We start from the raw sequence: 22,271 nt of genomic DNA, 5'->3' as shown, positions 1-22,271 counted from the left end.
AATCCCTGTCCACTGACCCAACCTAATATAAAAGTTTCATTTCCATATTCACTTCCTTAACTTTTGTGATAAACAGCAACGAGCGCAAAACTACCATCGGAGGAAATCATTTTAACCCCACACGGTGAACCTTGGCTATACAACCGAAAAAATGCACGCGGTGAGATACCCAACACGCAAAACCACTTAGTGCGGCAATCGTAGCAACTTTTATTTAGCATAAAGTTGGTATATATAGGAGGCAGCGCCTCATTTGCCTCCGAAACCCCAAGTAGGGAGGAAAGGAAATGAATTTTTATTTTTTCCTCCGAGGTGTCCTGTGATCACACCAATGGCCGCAAGTCACATTCTGCTAAGCAGCCTGTGGGTAGTGTGCATAGCGCTTCTGATGCTTCTTGCAGGAATGGCTCTGATGGTTCTCATCTATCTGTGGCTCACCTGGTACGCTTCTCTTCATGTTAGGGCTAGTGGTACAATCAAGATTGACAGCCATGGGCTCTCCAAGGATGATATTCAGAAGCTACCCACAATTGTCTGCAGTTCCAACATCCACCAGGAGAAAGATGACTGTGAGAAGAATTTGGGGGTTAATGAGATGCCAGAGAGTAATGCCGAGGTTTTTATTAGGGGGGATGTGGAATGCAGCGTGTGTTTGGAGCAGTTTAAGGATGGGGAAACATGTTTGCTCATGCCTATTTGCAAGCACTGTTTTCATCTGGAGTGTGCCGGTGCATGGCTTTCCAAACATCCGATTTGCCCTCTTTGCAGATCCAGTGCCCAGCCTCATCAAAATGATGTTCCTCATAGTGCCGCCATTGACATTCCCTCCTCCTAGGGCATTGTGTATGTCATCTACTCCTGTAGTTCTAGTTTTAGTTATTTGATCTGTGTGGAGTGGTGTTGAGTTATTCTTTACTCTCTTAGCAAAAGCATTGATTGTAATTTTAGGAAAAATGTTTTGGGGGTTTGTAGCCTTGTGGAGGGGTGGGTAGCTATGTGAAGAAGAAGAAGCGAATGGTATTTCTGGGTATGGTTAGCCTTTCAGTCTCTCATTGAAACTTGCTGAAAATTTGGATCCCATTAAGGAAAAAGAGGGATAGCTTTTCAATGTTTCTCGTTGATCAAGCTGAAATTTTCAAACTCATGAGGAGAAAGCTAGTTTTTTTTATTTAGGGTTCAGACCTGCGAGGCAGTCCAGCGAGAGACGAAGCCTGCGAGCTACCAACCAGCAAAGGCCACCACTAGACATTTTAGGAACCCGAGACAAGCCCACTCATACCTGAAACCTCTTCAGCTTAGAGCCAAAGCTAATTTTAATCCTAACAAGTTATTTAATGCTAACCCTGCACCTAGTTTAAAACCTATAATATATTAAATGTGGTGTACAAAGGGAAATACTGGAAGTTAACCGAGCTGATCCTCCTAGAGTTTCCTCAGGACAGCATTGGAAATATTGGAGTCATACATCTCTGACAATGGGCTTTTAGATTAACCCTAATTCAGAAATCCGATTTTAGATTCTTTTTCTTGCTGTGATGCCCAAGGTTTTTAATTCTTCTATTTTTTCCACCTTACAAAGCTTGCTGAACTTTGAACATTCAGCACACAGGCGAAAACCCGTTAATTTTAGCTTTAACTTGCGGTATTCTGGAAGTTAGCCTGGCCAATTTTCCTTCTATCTCTGAGCACCGCCACATAGTGAAAACTACGACAGCTAATGAGCTGTAGGCTTTTGACAAGGCCCTTTTTCCCTAATTTCTACTGCTATTTGAGAATCTGTTGTAGATTCTTTTATTCTTGCTGTGCTGTACGAATTTTTTGCCTCCAAATTCGCCACTCTGAGGTTAAAAACACCATACCTCAAATGCTAAAAATGCCACCATAAGTTGCATTAAGACCAACTTAATACCAACATAAGGTGATTACCAATACTAACACAAGATTGCTCAGAGTATCGCTTACTGTTCAAGTTTATTTCTGAAAGATAGCAGTGACTGAAGGCATAACAGGTGCACACTTCATATCTATCAAAAAAAGTTAGGTGCTCAATTTACCTTAATCTCTGGTAGCATAACTAGAACACTTGGTAAATTCTACATCTGGTAGCGTAACTGGAACAATTGGTTTTCCATTTATACCTCTGTTCTCCAGGTGAGGTGTCCATTAAGGTCATTAGGAGTTATGCAGCAGATGTGAGACGCCCTGCATTCTATCAGAATTTAGATGTTTAGGAATCTGAGAAAAAGTTAAGAGAACTTAGAAGTTAACTATTTTAAAGATTTTGTACCATACAAGTAAAAGGGAAGTGATGAGGCAGTGTAATAACTTAATTGAACAGTTAGCAATCTATGCATGAAGTAAGAGATGATAATGGAGATGAAAGATAAATGGAGTATTAACGATATCAGATTTCTATAATTCATATCAATGAATTCTGTGAACTCTGATTAATACTATATGATCTATCTATCAGAATGAATCATAAAGATTCCAGATCATACAATATATTGATTTAGAAAAAAATAAACATATAATCAAATGAACAACACCTCCAAATAAAGTCTCATTCCAGATCACACAATATATTGATCTAGAAAAAATAAACATATAATCAGATGAACAACACCCAAATAAAGAGTCTCCTTGTTAAGGGAAGCATTCCCAATTCCAATGGCCAGCCTTATACCCCCAAATTGTCATTCCTCCATTGTTTAAAAGTGTTTCTTTATGCAGATGATCATGGTGACTCTTTGCATTCTCAAGAGAATTGAGACATGAGATCAGCTTCGTCCTATGTCAAGATAAATCATTTAATTGTCACATTCAAGGAGTTGAATGTGGGGTCAAGAAGATGTCGCTTCAGCTTTTGATCAAAGTGAAATAAGTGTTTTGCATGCAATTCTTCTTCAATCATAGATGGATTGTATGGAATGAGTCACAACTAATCCTTACAACTATTACTCATGACTAGGTACAGCTGAAATGGTACGAAAGTCCCTGTAGATATTTGTGCCACAGTTTTCCTCAAACAAAAGCTTGTGTGGGTATTTGTGCTACAATCCAAACAAGTCGGCCAGTCCAATAATAGGATAAATTGGAAATGAATGCATGGAGACGCGTGTGATAGTGTTCAAGATGCATAGGCTAAGTGACATTCACCAAGGCTTACATATGTCAGGATAATAATAGAATGGAGAATGATTGACCCAAATTTTTATTTATTTATTTTGTTCAAATTAAACAGACACATCAATGGGCTCTTGGTCTATTGGTGAAGTTGAATGGCTCACAAAGAGCCCACTAAGGATCAAGTCTTGCTGAGTGCAAGGCTCCGACATCATAAGGGATGAGGCTAGGATCATGCTTTGGGTGATTTTGACGGTGTGGATGCCTCTCAGTCTTTGGCTCTAAGCCGAAGAGGTTTCAGTATGAGTGGGCTCGTCTCGGGTTCTTAAAAAGTCTATGTGGTGGCCTTCGCTAGTTGGTAGCTCAGAAGCTTCGTGCCTCGTAGATTTGAGCCCTCCATCAAAAAAAAAAAAAATTAAATCGACACAATGCAATATATAATATAATAATAATAATAATAATAATAAATAAGATAGGTCGTGAAGAAAAAAATAAAACTATTTTATTAAAATTAGTTAAAATAGTAAATTAAATAAAAATTACATAATTTAAATAAGATTATATATCAACATTTTTTTTAATGAGTTAAACCAAGGATTTTCTTGAACTTTTCAAACATTTAACAATATATTCAAATTAATGTATAGTAGGACAATAGTTTAGTTATACACTACCATTTTTACATGGTGGTGAATCAAATGAAACTCGACAATGTGTTTGGTAAATAAGATGGGCTGCAATTGGTTTTGAAAAGCAAAAAAAGCAAAACTTTTTTCTTAAAATTAGTTAAAATAGAAAATTAAATAAAAATTAAATAATTTAAATAAGATTATATATCAACATTTTTTTAATACGAAGGAACTAAATCAATGTTTTTTAAAAAAGTTTAAAAACTTTTTTTCCTCAAAGCTAAGGTAAGAATATATTCAAATTGATTTGTAGTAGGACAATAGTTGAGTTATACACTACCATCTTTTACATGGCATTGAGTCAAATGAAACTTGGTAAATAAGATAGGCTGCAATTAGTTTTGAAAAGCAAAAAAAATGAAACTATTTTTATTAAAATTAGTTAAAATAGAAAATTAAATAAAAATTGAATACTTCAAATAAGATTATATATCAACATTTTTTTTTAATAGGAAGGAGTTAAACCAAGGATTTTCTTAGAACTTTTCAAATTTTTTTTCTCAAAGCTTTGTTAAGAATATATTGAAATTGATTTGTAGTAGGACAATAGTTGAGTTATATACTACCATCTTTTACATGGTGTTGAATCAAATGAAACTTGGTAATGTGTTTGTTTCAGTAGTAAAAGTTAGGATTTTTAGTTATTTTGATTGCAAATTGATTGTCAACAAAAAGAGTGGTACAGATGAAACTTTGTGTTCATGCAAATCTTCAGGAATTCAACGAAGCCATACAATTTTACAAGTGGCCTCAAAGGATGCCATATATTTGGCTTCTATGGAAGATAGGGTTGATACTGGGTAACTTTTGAGATTTCCATAAATGACAACAGATGAAATACATGTAAAGAAACCAGATGTAGACTATGCATCTTCTAAATCACCTAGATAATTGAACTTGAATATCCAAGCAATGAAAATTGTGTTCTCAAAATATTTGAACACATAATTTAGAGTGCCTTGTAGATATTGAAGAATTTGTTTACTGTTAACCAATGAGTTTCTCTGTGTTGTTGCACAAATCTAGAGGAAACCCCAACAATAGAAGAAAAATTTGGATAAGTAGCTACACAAATCAAATTGCCAACAAGTTGCCCATATTTAGTTACATCAACCAATGTAATATATTCATTTGGTATGAGTTTCAAATTTTGCTCCATAGGTATATACGATGTAGTTTGCAAATCAACCATACCATATTTATGAAGAAGTTTACAAATTTTTTTTTGTGGGTTGATGAAGAAATACTAGGTTTTTGAATCACATCAATGCCTAAATATTAATGAAGATGCTCCCAATCAATCATGTTAAACCCTTGCTTTAATTGTTCTTTCACATGTTGAATACTATCCCCATTATTACCATTATTAAATAAATCATCCTCCTAAACATGATAGAAAATAATGCTATCAACCTTTTTAACAAAAGGATTTGCTTTATCAAATTCAAAATGCTTGAAATATGGCAAGTTCTTCGAGCTAACTAGTTTGTTGTGGGTGGTAGTTGTTTCAATTGAATACCACATTTGATTTGTGTGCGAAGGAATTTATTTCTCTATTGCAAATAGTTAATTAGCGATTGAGTAATGCAGATACAAATGTCATCAAGGGAATACTATTGAGTCTGATGGGGGCCAACTTCAAGATATGATCACCAAGTTTTTCATACTACGCTCGAGGAGCTTGTTTTGAACCATATGATGATTTTACACGCTTGCATGCTTGGAGTTCTTTGCTATTGATTGTATCACCTTCAAATTGAGTCATATATATACATTGTATCTTTGATATCACCATTAAAAAATGTAGTTTTGATCCCTGTTTGATGAACATCCCAGAAATGGTAGTCCATTTTGTTGTATATGCAAAAGTTTAATCATAGCCTATTCCCTCTTTTTAAGCATATCCTTTAACAACGTGTTGGGTTTTATGTTTGCCAAGTGATTCATCTACTTTATATTTATTTTTGAAGATCCTTGGAATCAACATATGATAAGATACATTTATTAATGTCCAACAAGAGACCAATGAGGGTCTAAGGGATTGAAAACAATACAATGGGCAAATGCCAATTGGGAGAGCACCAAATGATGTTCACAAAAAGATCGTGAAAGAAAAAAAACAGAAGAACTAAGAAAAGGAAATAACAATAGCTAAGAACTTCTCACATGCGAGAAGTAGTCCAGAATGGAAAGGTGGACGTTAGGGCAATCAAACACTTTGGAAGGTCACCTCTGAGGTCTGCTAGAGGGACGTTGCCAAGTATAATCTCTATGGGGTCTCACAGATCTGGTGTGAACCGAGATAGTGCAGAGAGGCCACTTCGATCGTCAGGTAGGAATTGTAAGACTGAAGAAAGAGGTGATGAGCTTCATAGGGGTCGAAGTCGAGCAAAGCTAGAGTTGTATAGTATGCTCACGAAGTTGCACGGTCTCTTGAAGGTAGAGTGCAAGACAATGCTGGTCAATATATCTGAAGAGTGAGGGAAGAGACCGACACTCTCTAAACAAACAATAAAATCTCCCTAAGATCTCATAGTAAATGGGACAACAAAAAATAAAGTGAGACTTGGTCTTGACCTCCCCGAGGTGACAAAGACGACAAATCCTGTCCTCCTTACCAATCCGGTGTTCAGTTTGAATGCATAGCCGGTGAGATCCCACCCTAAAAGATCCCAAGGAGATGCAAAGAGCATGAGTCCAACGACGAGTGAGTTACTAGGGACATAAGATGATCCCGTCCTTGATATCAAAAAAGTGCTTAACATAGAAGGCCATGCACGGACAAAGCCCACATGGGGGATTCCTCTAGGTCATGATAACATACTATCTGTAGATGTCAAGTCTAACATGCTCATTCAACTCCCACTGAGGTGGAAGATGGGCTGGAGCATCTAGAGAAAACTGGGAGGGAAGACAATCCAAGCTAATACCACTCAAGCCCAAGAGAGTAGAGACCTGGGTGTACCAACAATGAGACTTGTGATCAAAGTTTGAATTTGTAACCTTCATAGAAGAACAATAAGCCAAGTAGGAATATTTGTGACGATCATCGGAGGAATTGGCAAAGCTCTGAAGCTGGTGAAGAAGCCAAACTAAATCAAAGATGGTCCCCAATCTGAAAGGGTGAGCACCAAACTTAGCCAGAACAATGTTGTGTGCTGTGAACCGGTGACATTTGATAATGCGTCAAAGGAAAAGAGTTTTTACTCTCTCAACAAAGGCCCAGTCAGACTCCAAGAGGGAGGGGCCCTAGACAGTAGAGCCATAGAGGACAGTCGAAATCGACAAACACAATAGAAAGAAGAGGAATCTACGTCGAAAAATTATCCATTTGGATGACATGATTACACATAACACTATGTACCAATTTTGGAATACAAGCCATATCAAATGATAGTGGTCCTCTTGTCCCTCATATGCTAAACTTCTTGCAAATAGAGTGTCTTGAGTAGGATAGCCTGGGATTCAAGTGAATCCATCATAGGTGATGTTAAACAAGTTGACTTACCCCTAAAGTGAAATAACTTGCAAGGATTTGCTATCGATGAGAAGATTTGGCAAATTTATCAAGTTGTTTTAACTAACATTCATTATTTGCATCATTTTTGGAACACTCACAAAATAACATTATGTGTACTAAATAAATTCTTATTAACACAATCATACAACCTATAGGATTTTAAAGATTTCAAATAGATAAGAAAAGTGCACTTATAACTTTGGTGCTGCAACTTACTTCTTTTTCCCTTAGGAATAAAAGTAAAGCCAAAAAATCGAAGATGTAAATCATATGGAGGATAGTCATTCCAAACTTCATGTGGAGTTGCTTGGTGAAGAGAAGATGACAATGATCTATTGCAAAGATAAACAATTGTTCTTGCTACTTTTGTGAAAAGTGTAACTTGACTCATTTGAAATATAACACGACTTGCATATTCATAGTGGCTCTATTCATTTTTTCAACAACATTATTTTGTTGAGGAGAACTTGGAATAGTGAGATGATGTCGAATTCCATTTTGATGAAGACAACCCTTAAATACTATGGTATTAAATTCTTCACCGTTGTCTTCAAAGAGTACCATTTTGAGATTGTGCTTCCACTTCAATATCATAAAATAAAAATTTTTAAAGTTCCTAATTTTTGTTGCAAGAAATAAATCCAAGTCATGTAACTAGAATCATCAATGAATAATATGAAATACTTACAACTTCTAGTAGAAGTCATCGGTAACTTGGCCCCACATAAATCAAGATGAATAAGTTGCAACTTTTTGTGTGCTTTCGTATTGGGGTGAGGGAGATAATCCTATGCTATTTGTTATGCATGCAAGCTTTACATTTTTCAATTGTCTTAGGTATAATGTGCAAACTTGCATCATTATTCATTTGCATGATTTGAATGCTATCGTAATTAATATGCTCAAATCTAACACGCCATAAGAGACTAGGAGATAAATTTCCTCCTTCACTACAATTTGCAAAACTCCTAGAAAGGGTTGAAATTCCAAGGAGTTTTAATAATTTTCCATCAATACAATTGGTAAATACAACTTGACTATTATTATTTTTCTAACAAATTGCCCATTTTGTAACAAAATAGAGTGGCCTTGTTTTCAAATTAATACCAGTGACAATTTTTTTTCTTGTAATTGAGGAATATGCAATAAATTATGAAGTATAAAATTTGAATGATTCCCTTTCCAATAGGGTTGATGCTTGATTTAACTACCAAGTAGATTGGTCTACAAGCACCTTCATGAAATTATTCAAAATAGTCAATGCTTGGATGCCATATGTTGTGTGGCTCTAATATGTAAGACCCAAACATCATACTTTGAGGAATTATATGAATTATAATACACAAAATTTAAAATACAAAGGACATATTCATCATTATCACATCCATAAGAAAATTGGGCTACTCATGAACTTTTATCATAATAATGTGTTTTTGTTTCATCTTTTTTTTTTGTTTCTGTTTATAAGGATATTCTATTTTATGCTATGAGAGTTTGCATTTATGTGCTTCGTGACTACCCTTTCAAGCACATCTTTTACAATACAAATGTTGTCAATCATTTTGATTATCATATTGGGGATGACTTTTTCCATGTGAACCTCGTCCTCCTTTGTTTTTTCTTTGGGCTCTACATTTTTCTCTATTACTATAATCACCTCAATAAGAGCACTTATGTGGAGGTTTATCCTTTTGTTGAGTAAGAAAGAGTTTTATCAATGCTATCAAATTTTCTTCCAAAAGCCTTTTCACACTACCCCAACTTTATGACGAATTGATAAAAAAAGATGGTCTTCTATTTATTAGTTTCTCAAAGAGATTCTAAATAAGTGGAATGTGTTGGGATACATACTTTTATGAAGGCAATGCGATAGATATCAACTTTTCCACCAATAGTATCAACATCTAGTTTTATGGCTCTAGTTTTAGTAGCCAAACTCATGAAATCTTCACTCTTCAATTCACTATTAAATAACTTCAATTGTAATTGAATAATCTCCAGTTCATAATGAAAATCATTTAGATCTTTTAACTTATGAAGGGCTTGTCTATAAACATTTCTATTAATAAAATATCTTATCAAGGCCAAGGCTTTTAAATTTTTATATTGCCATATTTCTTTCTCTTCAACATTGGTGTTGTAGGCTAAGACATTTCCATCACAAATATTACACCATTAATAATTGGAAATGAGTGTATGTTCCATGTTTCTGTGTCACTTAAACCAAGTACCTTTTCCAATCAAAGTTTCCCCAATAATTGATACAAAATATCACATTGTGAATCAAATAACCTTTGCGAACAAGTAAATTGATTTAGGTTACTACTTTTGTGGACTGCTCCAATGTCTTGAAAAGCTTTATATTTATTCTTGTGCTTTGGAACCACAGTCATGTGAAGATTCCAATAGAATGAAGAATGATTGAGAAAAAAAACATTTTTGTTCAAAATTAATGAGCACAACACAATAAGAGAGACAATAATCAATTTGAGACCTCATCAAGTTCATAGCTCCAAGTCTAAAGCGTTTCATGTGGGTTTGAATGGTGTGTTGTGCTAACATCATCGGCCACACTAACAAGGTTACTAGACACCTATTCAGATTATTTCCTCTCGTTTTTCACATGAAGATCCTCTCCTTTTCTCCTTTTCACAATTAACTAAAAGAACCTTTATTTAATGTAACAAGTGTGTCGAACAAAAAATCAATTTAATCAACTTATTTTTAACTTTTTATTTTCTCACAATTCTATCTTCTCCATTTACTAATTCCATTTTATCTTATCATCTCCACTTTCTATCTTTATGAAATCAAATTTTAGTATATTTTTTTCTGTATCTTCTCTACTTGCTAATTTATTCTATCATTTTTATCTCATCAAATTTCCATTTCTAATTCACTATTTGGTTTCTTTCACAATTATATCCATTCATTTTCCCAAAATAATACCAATCTCTATTGTCAACCAATTTTCAAACACTATTTAAACCCATTCAATTTTTCTTTTTCGACAACTACAAATTTGATACCCTTTAGCTAGCATTCTAAGCTTTCTAATTTACTTGTGTACACTTGAAATCTAAGAACAATGCAAGAAGATTAAGAAGAACAATGAAGGCTTTGTGGAGTTGATCGAACTTGTTTGGATTGTGTAGATGTATTTTATATTCAACTTCATTTACTTCGTAAGATTGATTATAATTAAGCATTGAACCTTAAGTTTGTATTTTCTTTATGCTTGTATAATATAAAATGGGATCATGCAAAAGTGGTGATTTCCCCACTTCACAAGATACATTGCAAAACAAATACACCTCAAGGCAAGTATGATTAACACCACTTGGGAGATGGCAATGCAATAGATCTATGCTTGAGGGAGTTTTGAATCATTTTGTTGCTTATGATTTGTGAAAGAGAGGAAATATATTGATGGAAGAGACTAAAAAAAAAGAAGATCTTATCTAGTATAATTGAGATAATTGATGTAAAGGAGAATGGAGAAGAATTTGAATGTACCTAGAAATGATATAGAAGAAATGAATTTATAAGTACAAATTCTCGACTATCAGAATGTCAAGATGAGATATAACTACATATCTAGGTTTGGGAGAAAGCAATCCAACTTTTGCTAAATTTGATTTGAAAGTGGGAGGAATATGCCAGAACTCATCCTATTCCTAGGAGGAGGTCGCTAAAAACAAATTTTACGGTCAAAATGGGCTAAATCTTTAGGGTCTCTTGATCTGTACTTGCATTGTTCAATGTTGAATTTGTAGCTTCTTAACCTATTCCTACATAGAAAAATGAGGGAAAAGGATAGGAAAAACCCCTATTTAGAAATCAACCTTAAAAATGAAATGATTTTTCATAAGGAAATACCAAACATAAATAGATATGAATGGTAAATCATGTTATACCTCGATGATGCAATGCCTCTTTGGAGGATCACAAATGTTGATGTAGTAGCTTCAAATTAATAAAACTTGATAGAAAATCATGAAATATGAGCCTTGGACGATGGATATTGTATTTTTTTTGGTAATGATTGTTGAAGAAGAAAATATAATGCTTGGAAAAATTGAAGACTTGGATGCTCAATTGTAGAAGAGGTCTTGAACTCCAATTTTCTTGTTTGATCATGAAGGATTGAAAAATTAATAGTTAATGCTTGCATATGATCATAGATTCTCAAATGAGGGGAGAGGAGGTCCTTTTATACTTTAATCCCCAATTGAATGATACAAATTTGATCTAGGCTAACCATAGATCAAGAAAACCCTCTAGCCCCCTAATATTGGGCCCTAAGTCAATTTTGGGACCAAACTGGAAGAGGTCACCAATGGTGGCTCATTCTAGTAAGATGCTTCCAATGGTAGCTTACTCTATGGAAAATCAACCAAAATTGGAACCATTCATTAGTGACAATCCTATAATGAGAAAATAAAACATTGTGATGTAATTACCTCTCATCTAGCTTGCAAAAAACCAATCCTACATGCTTCATTATGATCGAATAACTCAAATGAATCAAATTTCTATGAAAATCTAGATCGAATTCACTAGAGTAATAATGCACTAAGATAATGGATGATTTATCTAAATATCCTTCATATCTATAGGAAATTCCAAGGGTAGGGGGTAGAGTTATGTTAACCAAGGTTAGATTAGAATTTGAACAATGGTTTCAAATGTCGAGACAAAGAGACAATGTATGTTTCAAATGTTTGTGTAAGATGCCCAGATCAACAATCAAGATTGCAAAGACAAATTGAATGGTGGGGATAGAAAAGTTTTAGTTATCCATTTAAGCTTCATTCTTATTTCCCATGGGTTGCATTGGATTTGTCCCATATGGTGGGTGAAGGAAAATGAAATCAATTGATTGATTTAATTTAGCCATGTGTACCCCTTGAATGGGTTGGATTTAAGTACTTGGTTAAATTATACAATTCAATGAATCAATTGCATAAATCATTTGATCTTTTGATTTATTTAATCTAATTGGCTTTGATTTTCAATGAATTAAAGCTGAATGTTTGATTATTTTGTTTTGAATTCATTTGACCTCTTTGATTTAGAATGATAGATTTAGGGTGCCTACAAATGCCCCTATTTGAATCGATGTGTGAAGCGCATTGGTTAAAAGAATGTCTTGATGTTTGATTTACTAATTCATTGATATGAACTTGACGACTGATTTGATTAATGATTGATTATGAAATTTTATGATTCAATTATTAAACCTTAGTACAATGTCTTATTGACTAATTAAACAAATGCAAGTGCCTCATTGACATTGTCAAAAAAATTCACATCTGATGTCCTTGATTTGAAGTTCTTCAGTTGAATTGATTTGATGATTTTACATGTGATGACAGATTTTGACTATGATGATAATATGCATGCCCCATTGGGAAAATAATTTAAATTTTGATTTAGATTTATTTATAGATAAAATTTGATCTGAAAAATGCATTGGCAAAGATAATTTTTTTATTGATGCTCATGATAGTCTGATCATGTTTTGGTATTGTTTGATGTCAGTCAAAACCACTTGTTTGATGTTGTATTGATGTCAATATGTTAGGATAGGTTGGTTGATATGTTGAAGTTTTCCATCCTTAAGATCTAGAGGAATAAAAGTTGATGCAGTCAAGATGAGAAAGTAGATAGGATATGATTGATGGAATGATGTTGACGGATCAATATTTTATTTGATAGGTTTAATTACATGTTTTGATGATAAGAGGTTAACTATATGTTCTCATGATGCAAAATCAGGGATTGTTGGAGGAGAAGCGTCATCCATTGGTGCATGTGATTTATAGGTGATGGATGGAGTTAGGTTCCCCCTAGTTCATAAACTTTATATTGATGATCTCTTTGATGTAACATAGATGATTTAATGTATTAGATGTTTGATTGTATATCTTGGTTATCTAATTTGATTATGAACTTTGATGAAGTTCTATATAATTGGATTTTGAGTTTTGGTAGACTTGAACACTCCCATCCTTGGCACTTTTGATTTTATCTCTTTTTTGGTATAATTATTGTTAGTGAATTAATTTTCCCCTTTTTATAATCTTAAATAATCTACAGACTCTATCCCTTTATCAGGAAAAACATACACACTAAAGATTGAGCTTCTTTCTTAGCAAGCTCTCTGCAATAACAAGGTGCAACTCCCTTGAAAGATTGTTCAATTAAGCTCTTATTGCAAAATAATATTTTTAAAGGGTACTTTAACCAAAAAGCATAAGGCTTAACATTCATTTGTCAATATGAGAAGAATGTGAAAATAAAAAACCATTCAACTCTACGCCATAGCAAGCCACATGACTTGCTATTACAATAACTTTTTGAGCCAAAAAGTAGTATAATCTTCTCTATTACTAAGGATATCACTACTCTTTCATAGTGCAATAAAGATCATCATCACACACAACAAAAATAAACCATATGCATTTATGGACCACAAGATTTAGATATTCAGATAACCAAATATATTAAACAACACGATCTTATATATATTCCACTGTAAAAAGTATGAAACACTACATAGAGAAAATAGTAATTAACTCCTACCCCCTGTAGCCACAAGATGTTTGGAAAAAGAAGAACCACTTTTCCTCCATCGTTTTTCAATAAGTAATCTTTGTTAGGAGTTTTTGGAATTGAATACTTTCTAAAGTTTAAATAAAACTTTTATAAATCTTCTTCTAATATTTGGTTATGAAAACCAACATTACTTTAATATCTCCAAGATTGTTAAATGATATTTAATTAAACATCTGGGCTGGCATACATATGTGCTTGGCATGTGGTCACACTTCATTTAAAGAACACTTTGTATCATGTCAAATTAAAATAACCCAAATAGGATTATTGCCACTTGGACTCTTATACACCATAGACATATAACTTATCGTGTTCACTCTCTGTAATTTCATTCCCATTGAAATGGAGTTGTCATTTACAATAGATCTTCTGTCAAAATAAGAGGTTGTTGGTGTATTTGATAGACCCACACATAGTCCATTAAATTTTTTGAGTATGATCATATTTCAAAAATTGCAACATTGATTACTTAGAAAATTTTATTTTGGACAACATATCCAAAAATCACAAAGATCCAAAAAAGGCGTTAAAAGTTATGCACCCTGCATAGAGACCCATTTTTTTAGTTTTTAGAAAATCTATTGTTACAACTTTTTGCTGTTAAAATTGAACAACTTGAACTTGTGAACCTAAACTTGCACATTTTGAATCTTTGAACTTGAACCTGTGAACATGAAATTTTGAACTATGATGATTCTGAACCATCTGAACACTTGATTTGGCTGGACCATTTGAATTGGTTTATCCTTAAAAATTGAACCATTATGTCATTTGCAACTTCGAACTTGAATTTGCACCAACTCCTTGAAACTTTGAACCTTGAACTGTGTGGTTCAAGGTTCAAGTTCAATATGATAACTTGTGGACTTGAAAGATTGAAGAATAGTTCTAAATTGCTAGACTAGTTGGGTTTTTGAATTCTTGAACCTTGAACTATGAACTTTGAGGTTCAAGGTTTGAGTTTTATAACTCCCATCTGCATTGTCCTTTTACAACCATCAACTTTACAAAATACTAAATTAAAACTCCAATACAAGACATGAGAAAATTGAGGGTGCTTTTCCATGTGACTAAATTTTAAATTTTAAAAGTTGGGTGATAAAGGAAAGTCAACAATTGGCTCTTATTGGGGATATGAACCATTAGGGACATAGAGAGTCAAGTTAATCTAGTAGAAAACTAGTTCCTTGTCAATTGGGGAAACATAGTCGATGAAAAGAAAGCGCATGGAGCTACTTGTGGGGAGGGTGGAGGAGATAAGGGTAACACAAAACACCTAAATGAAGAGCACCACCAAAACAAACAACTAAAGTTGTAACCAAGAAAAATAACCTACCTACAACGAAACTTAACAACATAAAAGCATATTCACAAGTATTTATAGGTAGGAAATTCCTACCTTTATGAGATAGGGCATAAAACAACTCACATAAAACCATTTACTGGTTGGGAGAAGTATGGACCACTGTGAAGAAGATGGATTCCCCTACAAAGCATTTGCCTGCCCAATATTCATAAGAGGTTCCACCAAAGATTTAATGTACATAAGAAATTCCACTGAGTAAATTTTTAAGTGAGAGTTCTCTTTTTAACATATGCTTAAGAAAGAATACTAGATCATCTGCTCCTCCTTTAGATATGAACCTCATATCGTGCAAGGGTGGCTCGAAATCAAAGGGCAAATCATGATATATCTAGCTTTGCCCCCCTTGCTGGATCATTTCTTTTGGTTGGTGATAGGCTTTTTGTCACCTTGGTTACCCTATGTTTCGAGGGCTGACCAGTTTTGCTTTTGTTTTTTGTTTCTTTGTTTATGAGTTTATTGAATATCTTTAGTCTTGTACAGCGTTTCAGGCACCCTTCAAAATCTGTTTATCTAATAAAAAACATATGCTTCTTGACTATAATCTATTGCAACTCTATGATAGTTTTCAAACATAGAAGAGCCACTTTTTTGAAACATATATGCTTGTGAAGTTTGATCATAACCAACCTTACCTTGTGTAAAATAAAAATGCTAAAGGTCATCTCAGATTTATCAATGATGAAGTCATTATTATCTGAAGGAGTTAATAGTTCTTTCTCAACAACCTTTTTAACTTGTTGGTCTGATTTGGATGTCTCTAAAGGACTTCCTTCATTACAAGATGAAAGATAATCACTCGTGAGTTGCATGTGCGAATCAACATTTATATTATCATGAAGACAATCATTAGTGGAAGAAATAACACATGCAACCCCCATAGGTTTATGAATACCCCAATAATTATATTCATGGTTAATACAACTCTCTTCCCCTTTTTCACACCATATTATTTTAGACAAACCAAAGCCATTTATTTGGAGAAAGTCCGCCTCTTTAACTTGATCCAACTCAATCTTGTTTAGACAAAAAATAGACTATTATAGGCTGTATCAATTTTACCAAATGTGAAATCATCATGAGACAAAGAAGATAATAATTCCATTTCAATAATGATTTGAGCACGCTAGTCCATTTTGGATGTTTAATGAGTATACTATTTTTCACAAGCTAAAAAATGATCACCCATGACTTGCATACTAGAACTAACATTTGTGCTCTTAAGAAGATAACATGAGGAAGAACATAATCATTTTCTATTGATTTACAATAGCCCCATTTCATGTCCATATGATTATGTTTTCCTTGTTTACATAATGCATTCTCAACACTATCATTATCTTCAAAATTAATTTCAAAGTAACATTTTTCCAGTCCATAGTGATAAAAAAAGAATGGCGAGTGGGAGTGGTAGGCGTAGAGGACGAGGAAGTGTGGCTTTTCAAAATTCAAAACTTGTCCTGGGTAGGATTGGAAACATGGCCTGGGGCACGGATCACAAGGAGGTGATGGAGTTTGTTAGGGAAACTCAGAGATTAGAGATGCGATAGAGAATGGAGATGGGGACCCGCGTATCCTTGGCAAGGATCCGGACAAGTTTTTTCCAACCTCCAAGGTGGGTCAACCTAGGGCACATTAAGCAAGATGGTCTTCTCTATTTGGAGTTATACCAACTACTAAGTCTTCTTTTCCACTGGTTAAGGTACTCACTAGGTTGGAAAAGGGTTTATGTGCGATTGCAATTCCGAATGAGCTGGTAGATCACAACATTGCTTCAATGGCCTCTACCCTGGTGGGTAAGTTCATTGGGCAAAGACCAAATATAGATATTGTTAGAGCTTTCACGAAGAAGAAATGGAACCTTAAAGGACATGTCACTATTACTATGATGGCCAAAGGTTTTCTGTCTTTTGAATTTTCATGCAGTGAGGATTTGTCAAACATTTTGTGTGAAGGACCTTGGGTTATAGGTCGCTCAACACTGGTCCTCCAGAAGTGGACTTTGAAGCTGGATTTGAATGATTCCTTTTTTGTGCAAGCTCCAATGTGGGTCAAACTTCCAAAGCTACTGTTGGAGTTCTGGAATGAGGATGTGTTTGTAGGAGTGACAAACTCCTTTGGTGAGCTTCTATCCATAGATCAGATAACTGCATCAAAAAGAAGACTCATGTATGCTCATATCTGTATTGAAGTTCAGGAAGGGGGTGATATGTCAGAGGTTGTGAGATTTCATTCTAAACTAGGTATGCATGTCCATAAGTTCGTTTATGAAAGTGTACCTTTTGCATGTTTCCATTGTTTGAAATCGGGTCATAAGGCTAATCAGTGCCCGAAGGCTAAAGAGGAAAAGAGTAGAAAAAAAGCAATTTCTAAATCTAGAAAGGAGAAAAAAATGTGGAAAAAGAAGGAAATTAAGGATAGTCTTGAGAATCAGGAAGGGGGGGTGGAAATCCTTGTTAAAGAAGTGCATGAATAAGAACAAAATGGATCAAAGGTGGGCAAGGAGGTTGAAGAACTAGTTCCCGCAGTGCTTGATCCTTAGGCCACAAAATTAGATCAGATTGGACCCAAGTTGGGTAAGGAGGATGAACATCTAGTTTCTTAAGGGGGTATCTAAAACAAAGGAATTGACGGTCACAGAGCTGGCTACTCTCAAGATTTATGAGGGGATAAGTGAGTCTTAAAAGGGAGATAAAGGGATTGAAAAGGAGATATTCAAATCACCATCTCAAGAGGAAAGGGTTTAGTGTGTGATACCTCTACAGGAAATTATGTTTTCCTCTCCAGTGGAGAGGGGGGAGAAGAATAGATTGAATGATGAAATGGAGGTAGTGAGGGAAACAAAAGGATATTGGGGAACCATGGTAGTCACCTCATCTTCTATAAAGGATCATTCTGCTTCTTGTAATTTGGAAGAGAGGCTTATGAACATGGTCAGATTTTCTTCCCCTGGTAAGATTTCAAGAATTGTGGAATGGCTTGATAATAACAAGGGGAGTGAGATAAAGACCAAAAGGAAGAATAGTAGGGATCCTTCCCTTGTGTCACTAGCAACGACCAGAAGCTAGGTGAAAGTGGATGTGGGAGTAAAGTAAAAGCCAATAGGTAGAAAGAGTTCAAGCCAAGTCATGCAAGAGGAGACTAGAAGGAATTTGGTAGATAGGAGCCAAGGAACCATTTTGGAATGCTTTGCTAAAAAGAAATGAAGATAATATCCTGGAATATAAGGGGCCTAAATGGGATCCATAAACAAGAGGTAGTTAGGAATATGATTCGAGACCAAATACCTGATTTTATGCTGATTCAAGAAACGAAAATGAAGAAGGAAATTTTGGGTAAGATTTCCTTTAGCAACACCATGGCTAGTGAGGCAACCAATTCTGAGGGTGCCTTAGGAGGCCTGCTTACTCTCTTTAACAATAAAATTTTTTATAGTCACTTCTTTGTATAATGAAGGGAATATTCTCTTTTGTAAAGTGTTCCATAGGAATAACAATGGTTCGTGGTTTCTTTTGAATGTGTATTCCCCAAATACTAAAAGGGAAAGGAAAGATTATTGGATGAAGCTTTGTTCTATTATTCAAAATAGTAATCTCAATAAGGGTACAATAATGGGAGACTTCAATACTCCCCTTATTGATGAGGAAAAAATAGGAGGCCTGGCCCCAAATTTGGATAACAAGTTGGATCCTGCTAACTTCATTAATAGTTTGGCTCTACTGGATGTTGATCTCTTGGGGGTGGGGGGGGGGGGGTGGGGGTGGTTTACACTTGGTCTAACAGGAAAATTGGGAGGGAGTGTATCTAGGTTCATTTGGAACGTGCTCTAATCTCTTCGAATTTGTTAAATTCTTTTTCTTGTAAGCTCTCCCTTCTCCCTAGAGTTGGGTCTGATCATTCCCCCATCTCCCTTTCGATTGCTACTCTTGAGGCTAGGAGAAATTATCCTTTTCCATTTGGAAATATGTGGATATCTCATCTAGACCTTTTGGATAGAATCTCTTCTTGGTGGAATATTGAGGTGGAAGTGATTGCTATGTTTAGGGTTGCCAAGAAATTGAGTAATGTTAAACGCAATATTAAAGTTTGGAATAAGATAGATTTTGGACATATTTTTCAGGGAAAAGAGACAAAGTTAGATATACTTAGTAGTATTCAGGATACTATCCAAAAGGAAGGATATAATGCTCATAACAAGAATATAGAGATGCCAATTCTCACCAATCTACATAACATTATAATAAGAGAAGAGAACTTTTGGAAACAAAGATCTTGTATTAATTGACTTAAAGAGGGTGATCAAAACACAAGATTTTTTCACCTTTCCACCCTCAAGCATAGAGCAAATAATAGGATTTCATGGATTAAGAAGGGCTAGGCTCTTTTGACAAAAGAAAATGATATTGTTATTGAAGTTGTTTCTTTTTTCTCTTCTCTTCTTACCTGGGACCCCTTGTTATTTGTGATGGAGCAAAATGAAATTGTTTCATCTCTTCCCCAAGTAATTCAACCTCACCACAATAAAATGTTGCGGGCAATTCCTAAGGCTTAGGAAGTTAAAAAAGCTTTGTTCTCTCTTCCAACAGATAAAGCCCCTAGGCCAGATTGTTTTCCTACGTTCTTCTTTTAGGTATATTGGGAGGTGGTTATGGAGAATGTTGTCAAGGCAGTGCAAGAATTTTTTGGGGCCAGGAATCTCCTTAAAGAACTTAACTCTACTTTTTTGGTTCTCATTCCTAAAGTTCCAAGAGCAGATTCAATGGATCAATTTAGGCCCATTAGTCTTTGTAATTCATTCTAAAAGATCATTTCGAAGGTGTTGACGACCAAAATTCTTAACATTCTGCCTTTGATTATGTTCCAACAACAGACCGGCTTTGTCCCTGGAAGACATATCCTGGATTCTATCATGTTGCTTCATGAAGTTATTCATTCATTGGAAGTAGGTAAAAGAGATGGTCTCCTTCTCAAGTTGGACCTATCCAAAGCTTGTAACCGGGTGGATTGGAATTTCCTTGGTTCTCTTCTCCAAGGCTTTGGTTTTGATGAGGTGCATACATTCATTTCTCAACTTATTTCTACTTCTTCACTTGCCATTCTGATGAATGGAGTTCCTTCTGATTTTTTCAAACCTTCGAGAGTCTTACGGTATGGGGATCCCCTATCACCTATCTTGTTCATTATTATGGCTAAGTGTATTGGTAGGTTGATTTAGAGAAAAAGATAGGATGGGGTATTAAGAGGTATTAAGCCTTCTTCAGAACATGCTACTTTTACTCATCAATAGTTTGTGGATGATACTATCATGGGAGGGGAAGCTTTAGTTCAGGAGGCTAAAGAGATGAAGAAATTACTGGACGTGTATGTCAAGGGATCAAGCCAACTTATTAATTGGGAAAAAAGCTCAATTTTCTTTATTAACACTCTTATTGAAAGATAAAGGAAGATTGTTGAGATTCTTGGGTGTGGGGTTGGTAACCTTCCAACTAACTATCTTGGTCTGTCGTTGGGTACTAAGTCACTAGATCAATTCTGGAATGGAATTATTGATAGTTTCAATACGAAGTTGGTAGGTTGGAAAGGTACTTCTTTAAGTCAATCTGGTAAATGTCTTCTAGTGAAATCCACACTCCAAAATTTCCCAATGTATGCTCTAAGTCTCTTTGGGATTCTAGCTAAGCATGTTGATAAAATGGAAAAGATCCAGAGAGATATTCTTTGGTCTGGTGGTGAGGATCACAAAAAATACCCTATTGTGGCTTGGGATAATGTTTGCCTCCCTAAGAGCTATGGAGGTCTTGTAATAAGGAAACTAAGACACCTTAATAAGGCTCTTCTAGCTAAGAAAATATGGCAAATTTTCAAAAGCTCGAGGGAATGCAGAGATGTTTTAGTGGAGAAGTATATTAGAAGGCCTTCTCTTAGGTTTTTTCTTAATGATCAACACATTCTAAATGGATCGGTCATTTGGAATGGTATTCTTAAAGCAAGAGACCTGGCTGATTCTAAGACCAAATGGAAAGTGGGAAATGGTGAAGATATCCTCTTTTGGCATGATAACTGGTTGATTTACGGTCCTCTCATTAACAATCCTCTCTATGACAAATGGGCTAATACCTGCATTAGGCAATTGGAGTGAAAGTAAGAGACTATAGAACATACCAGGGATGGAGAGACTTGTTTGTCATTTCAAATGATCTTAATCTGATAATGTTGATGCTAAATACAATGATCTTGAACAATAAGAGGGATGAATTAATATGAGAGGATAATACTAATGGTCGCTGCTCAGTGGCATCGAGGTATAATTGCCTCTGGAGCCTGAAAGAGAAACCTCCATGGGCTAAAGCCTAGTTGCCTAGCCTTCCCCCTAAGATTAACATATTCTTCTGGTTGATGTTAAAAGATAAAATTCTAACCTCGGATAATCTGGAAAAGAAAGGTCAATATGTCCCAAACATATGTATTCTCTGTAAGCATAATTTGGAGACAGTGAATCATATTTTTATTCATTGTCCATACTCTATGGAGGTCTATGTTAAGTATAGTAGATCTCTGATAGATAAACAATTACAGAAAAATGCTTGCAGAGAATTTCTAATTTGAATAATGCAGAATATATTTACTTATCTTTGGTTGCGACCTTAGTAATATATTTGATTGTCTTCCTCCTTCAGCAGTAGTCACAGCACTGGATAGCTTGTAACAAATGAAATGATGTGAATAATAGTAAGTAATGTTTTCAATATACTGATGTTGATTGTAGGTACTTGAATGCCAAGTAATCGATCCTTTCCTTATGGTAGGTTATAGATATATATACAAAAGGTAAAGGCATAAGTCTAAAGAGTCATGTCTCTATGTGGCCCAAGAGCCACGTAGGGACATGCCTCTTCGGAGGCATGTTAGTTTAAGTAACTACCAAACTAACATATGTTATAGCCTGATAATA

The 22,271-nt window shown here is 35.0% G+C and overlaps 2 protein-coding genes across 4 annotated transcripts; both read left to right on the top strand.

The window, feature by feature from the left end:
* Positions 1-246: 246 nt before the first annotated feature.
* On the top strand, positions 247-13,331 carry LOC149568851 (E3 ubiquitin-protein ligase ATL23-like). 3 transcript variants are annotated; one of them, XM_089821728.1, is made up of 2 exons: positions 247-843; positions 13,117-13,331. In XM_089821728.1, exon 1 carries the CDS (start codon positions 332-334, stop codon positions 833-835), a length of 504 nt encoding a protein of 167 aa, XP_089677854.1. In that variant the 5' UTR covers positions 247-331; the 3' UTR covers positions 836-843; positions 13,117-13,331. The 3 variants fall into 3 exon arrangements, with proteins under 3 accessions (XP_089677854.1, XP_089677856.1, XP_089677855.1); XM_089821730.1 differs by lacking the exon at positions 13,117-13,331 and adding an exon at positions 5,406-5,716; XM_089821729.1 differs by lacking the exon at positions 13,117-13,331 and adding an exon at positions 4,531-4,971.
* Positions 13,332-16,713: 3,382 nt separating this feature from the next.
* LOC149568850 (uncharacterized) lies at positions 16,714-17,795 on the top strand. The gene is made up of 2 exons (XM_089816784.1): positions 16,714-16,824; positions 17,022-17,795. Exons 1-2 carry the CDS (start codon positions 16,714-16,716, stop codon positions 17,793-17,795), a joined length of 885 nt encoding a protein of 294 aa, XP_089672910.1.
* Positions 17,796-22,271: the final 4,476 nt, after the last annotated feature.

Source organism: Cupressus sempervirens, chromosome 3, assembly GCF_028749045.1.
Source record: "Cupressus sempervirens isolate cs-2001-9-10 chromosome 3, ASM2874904v1, whole genome shotgun sequence".
Lineage (NCBI taxonomy): Eukaryota > Viridiplantae > Streptophyta > Pinopsida > Cupressales > Cupressaceae > Cupressus > Cupressus sempervirens.
This window is presented reverse-complemented; position numbering and strand designations above follow the sequence as displayed.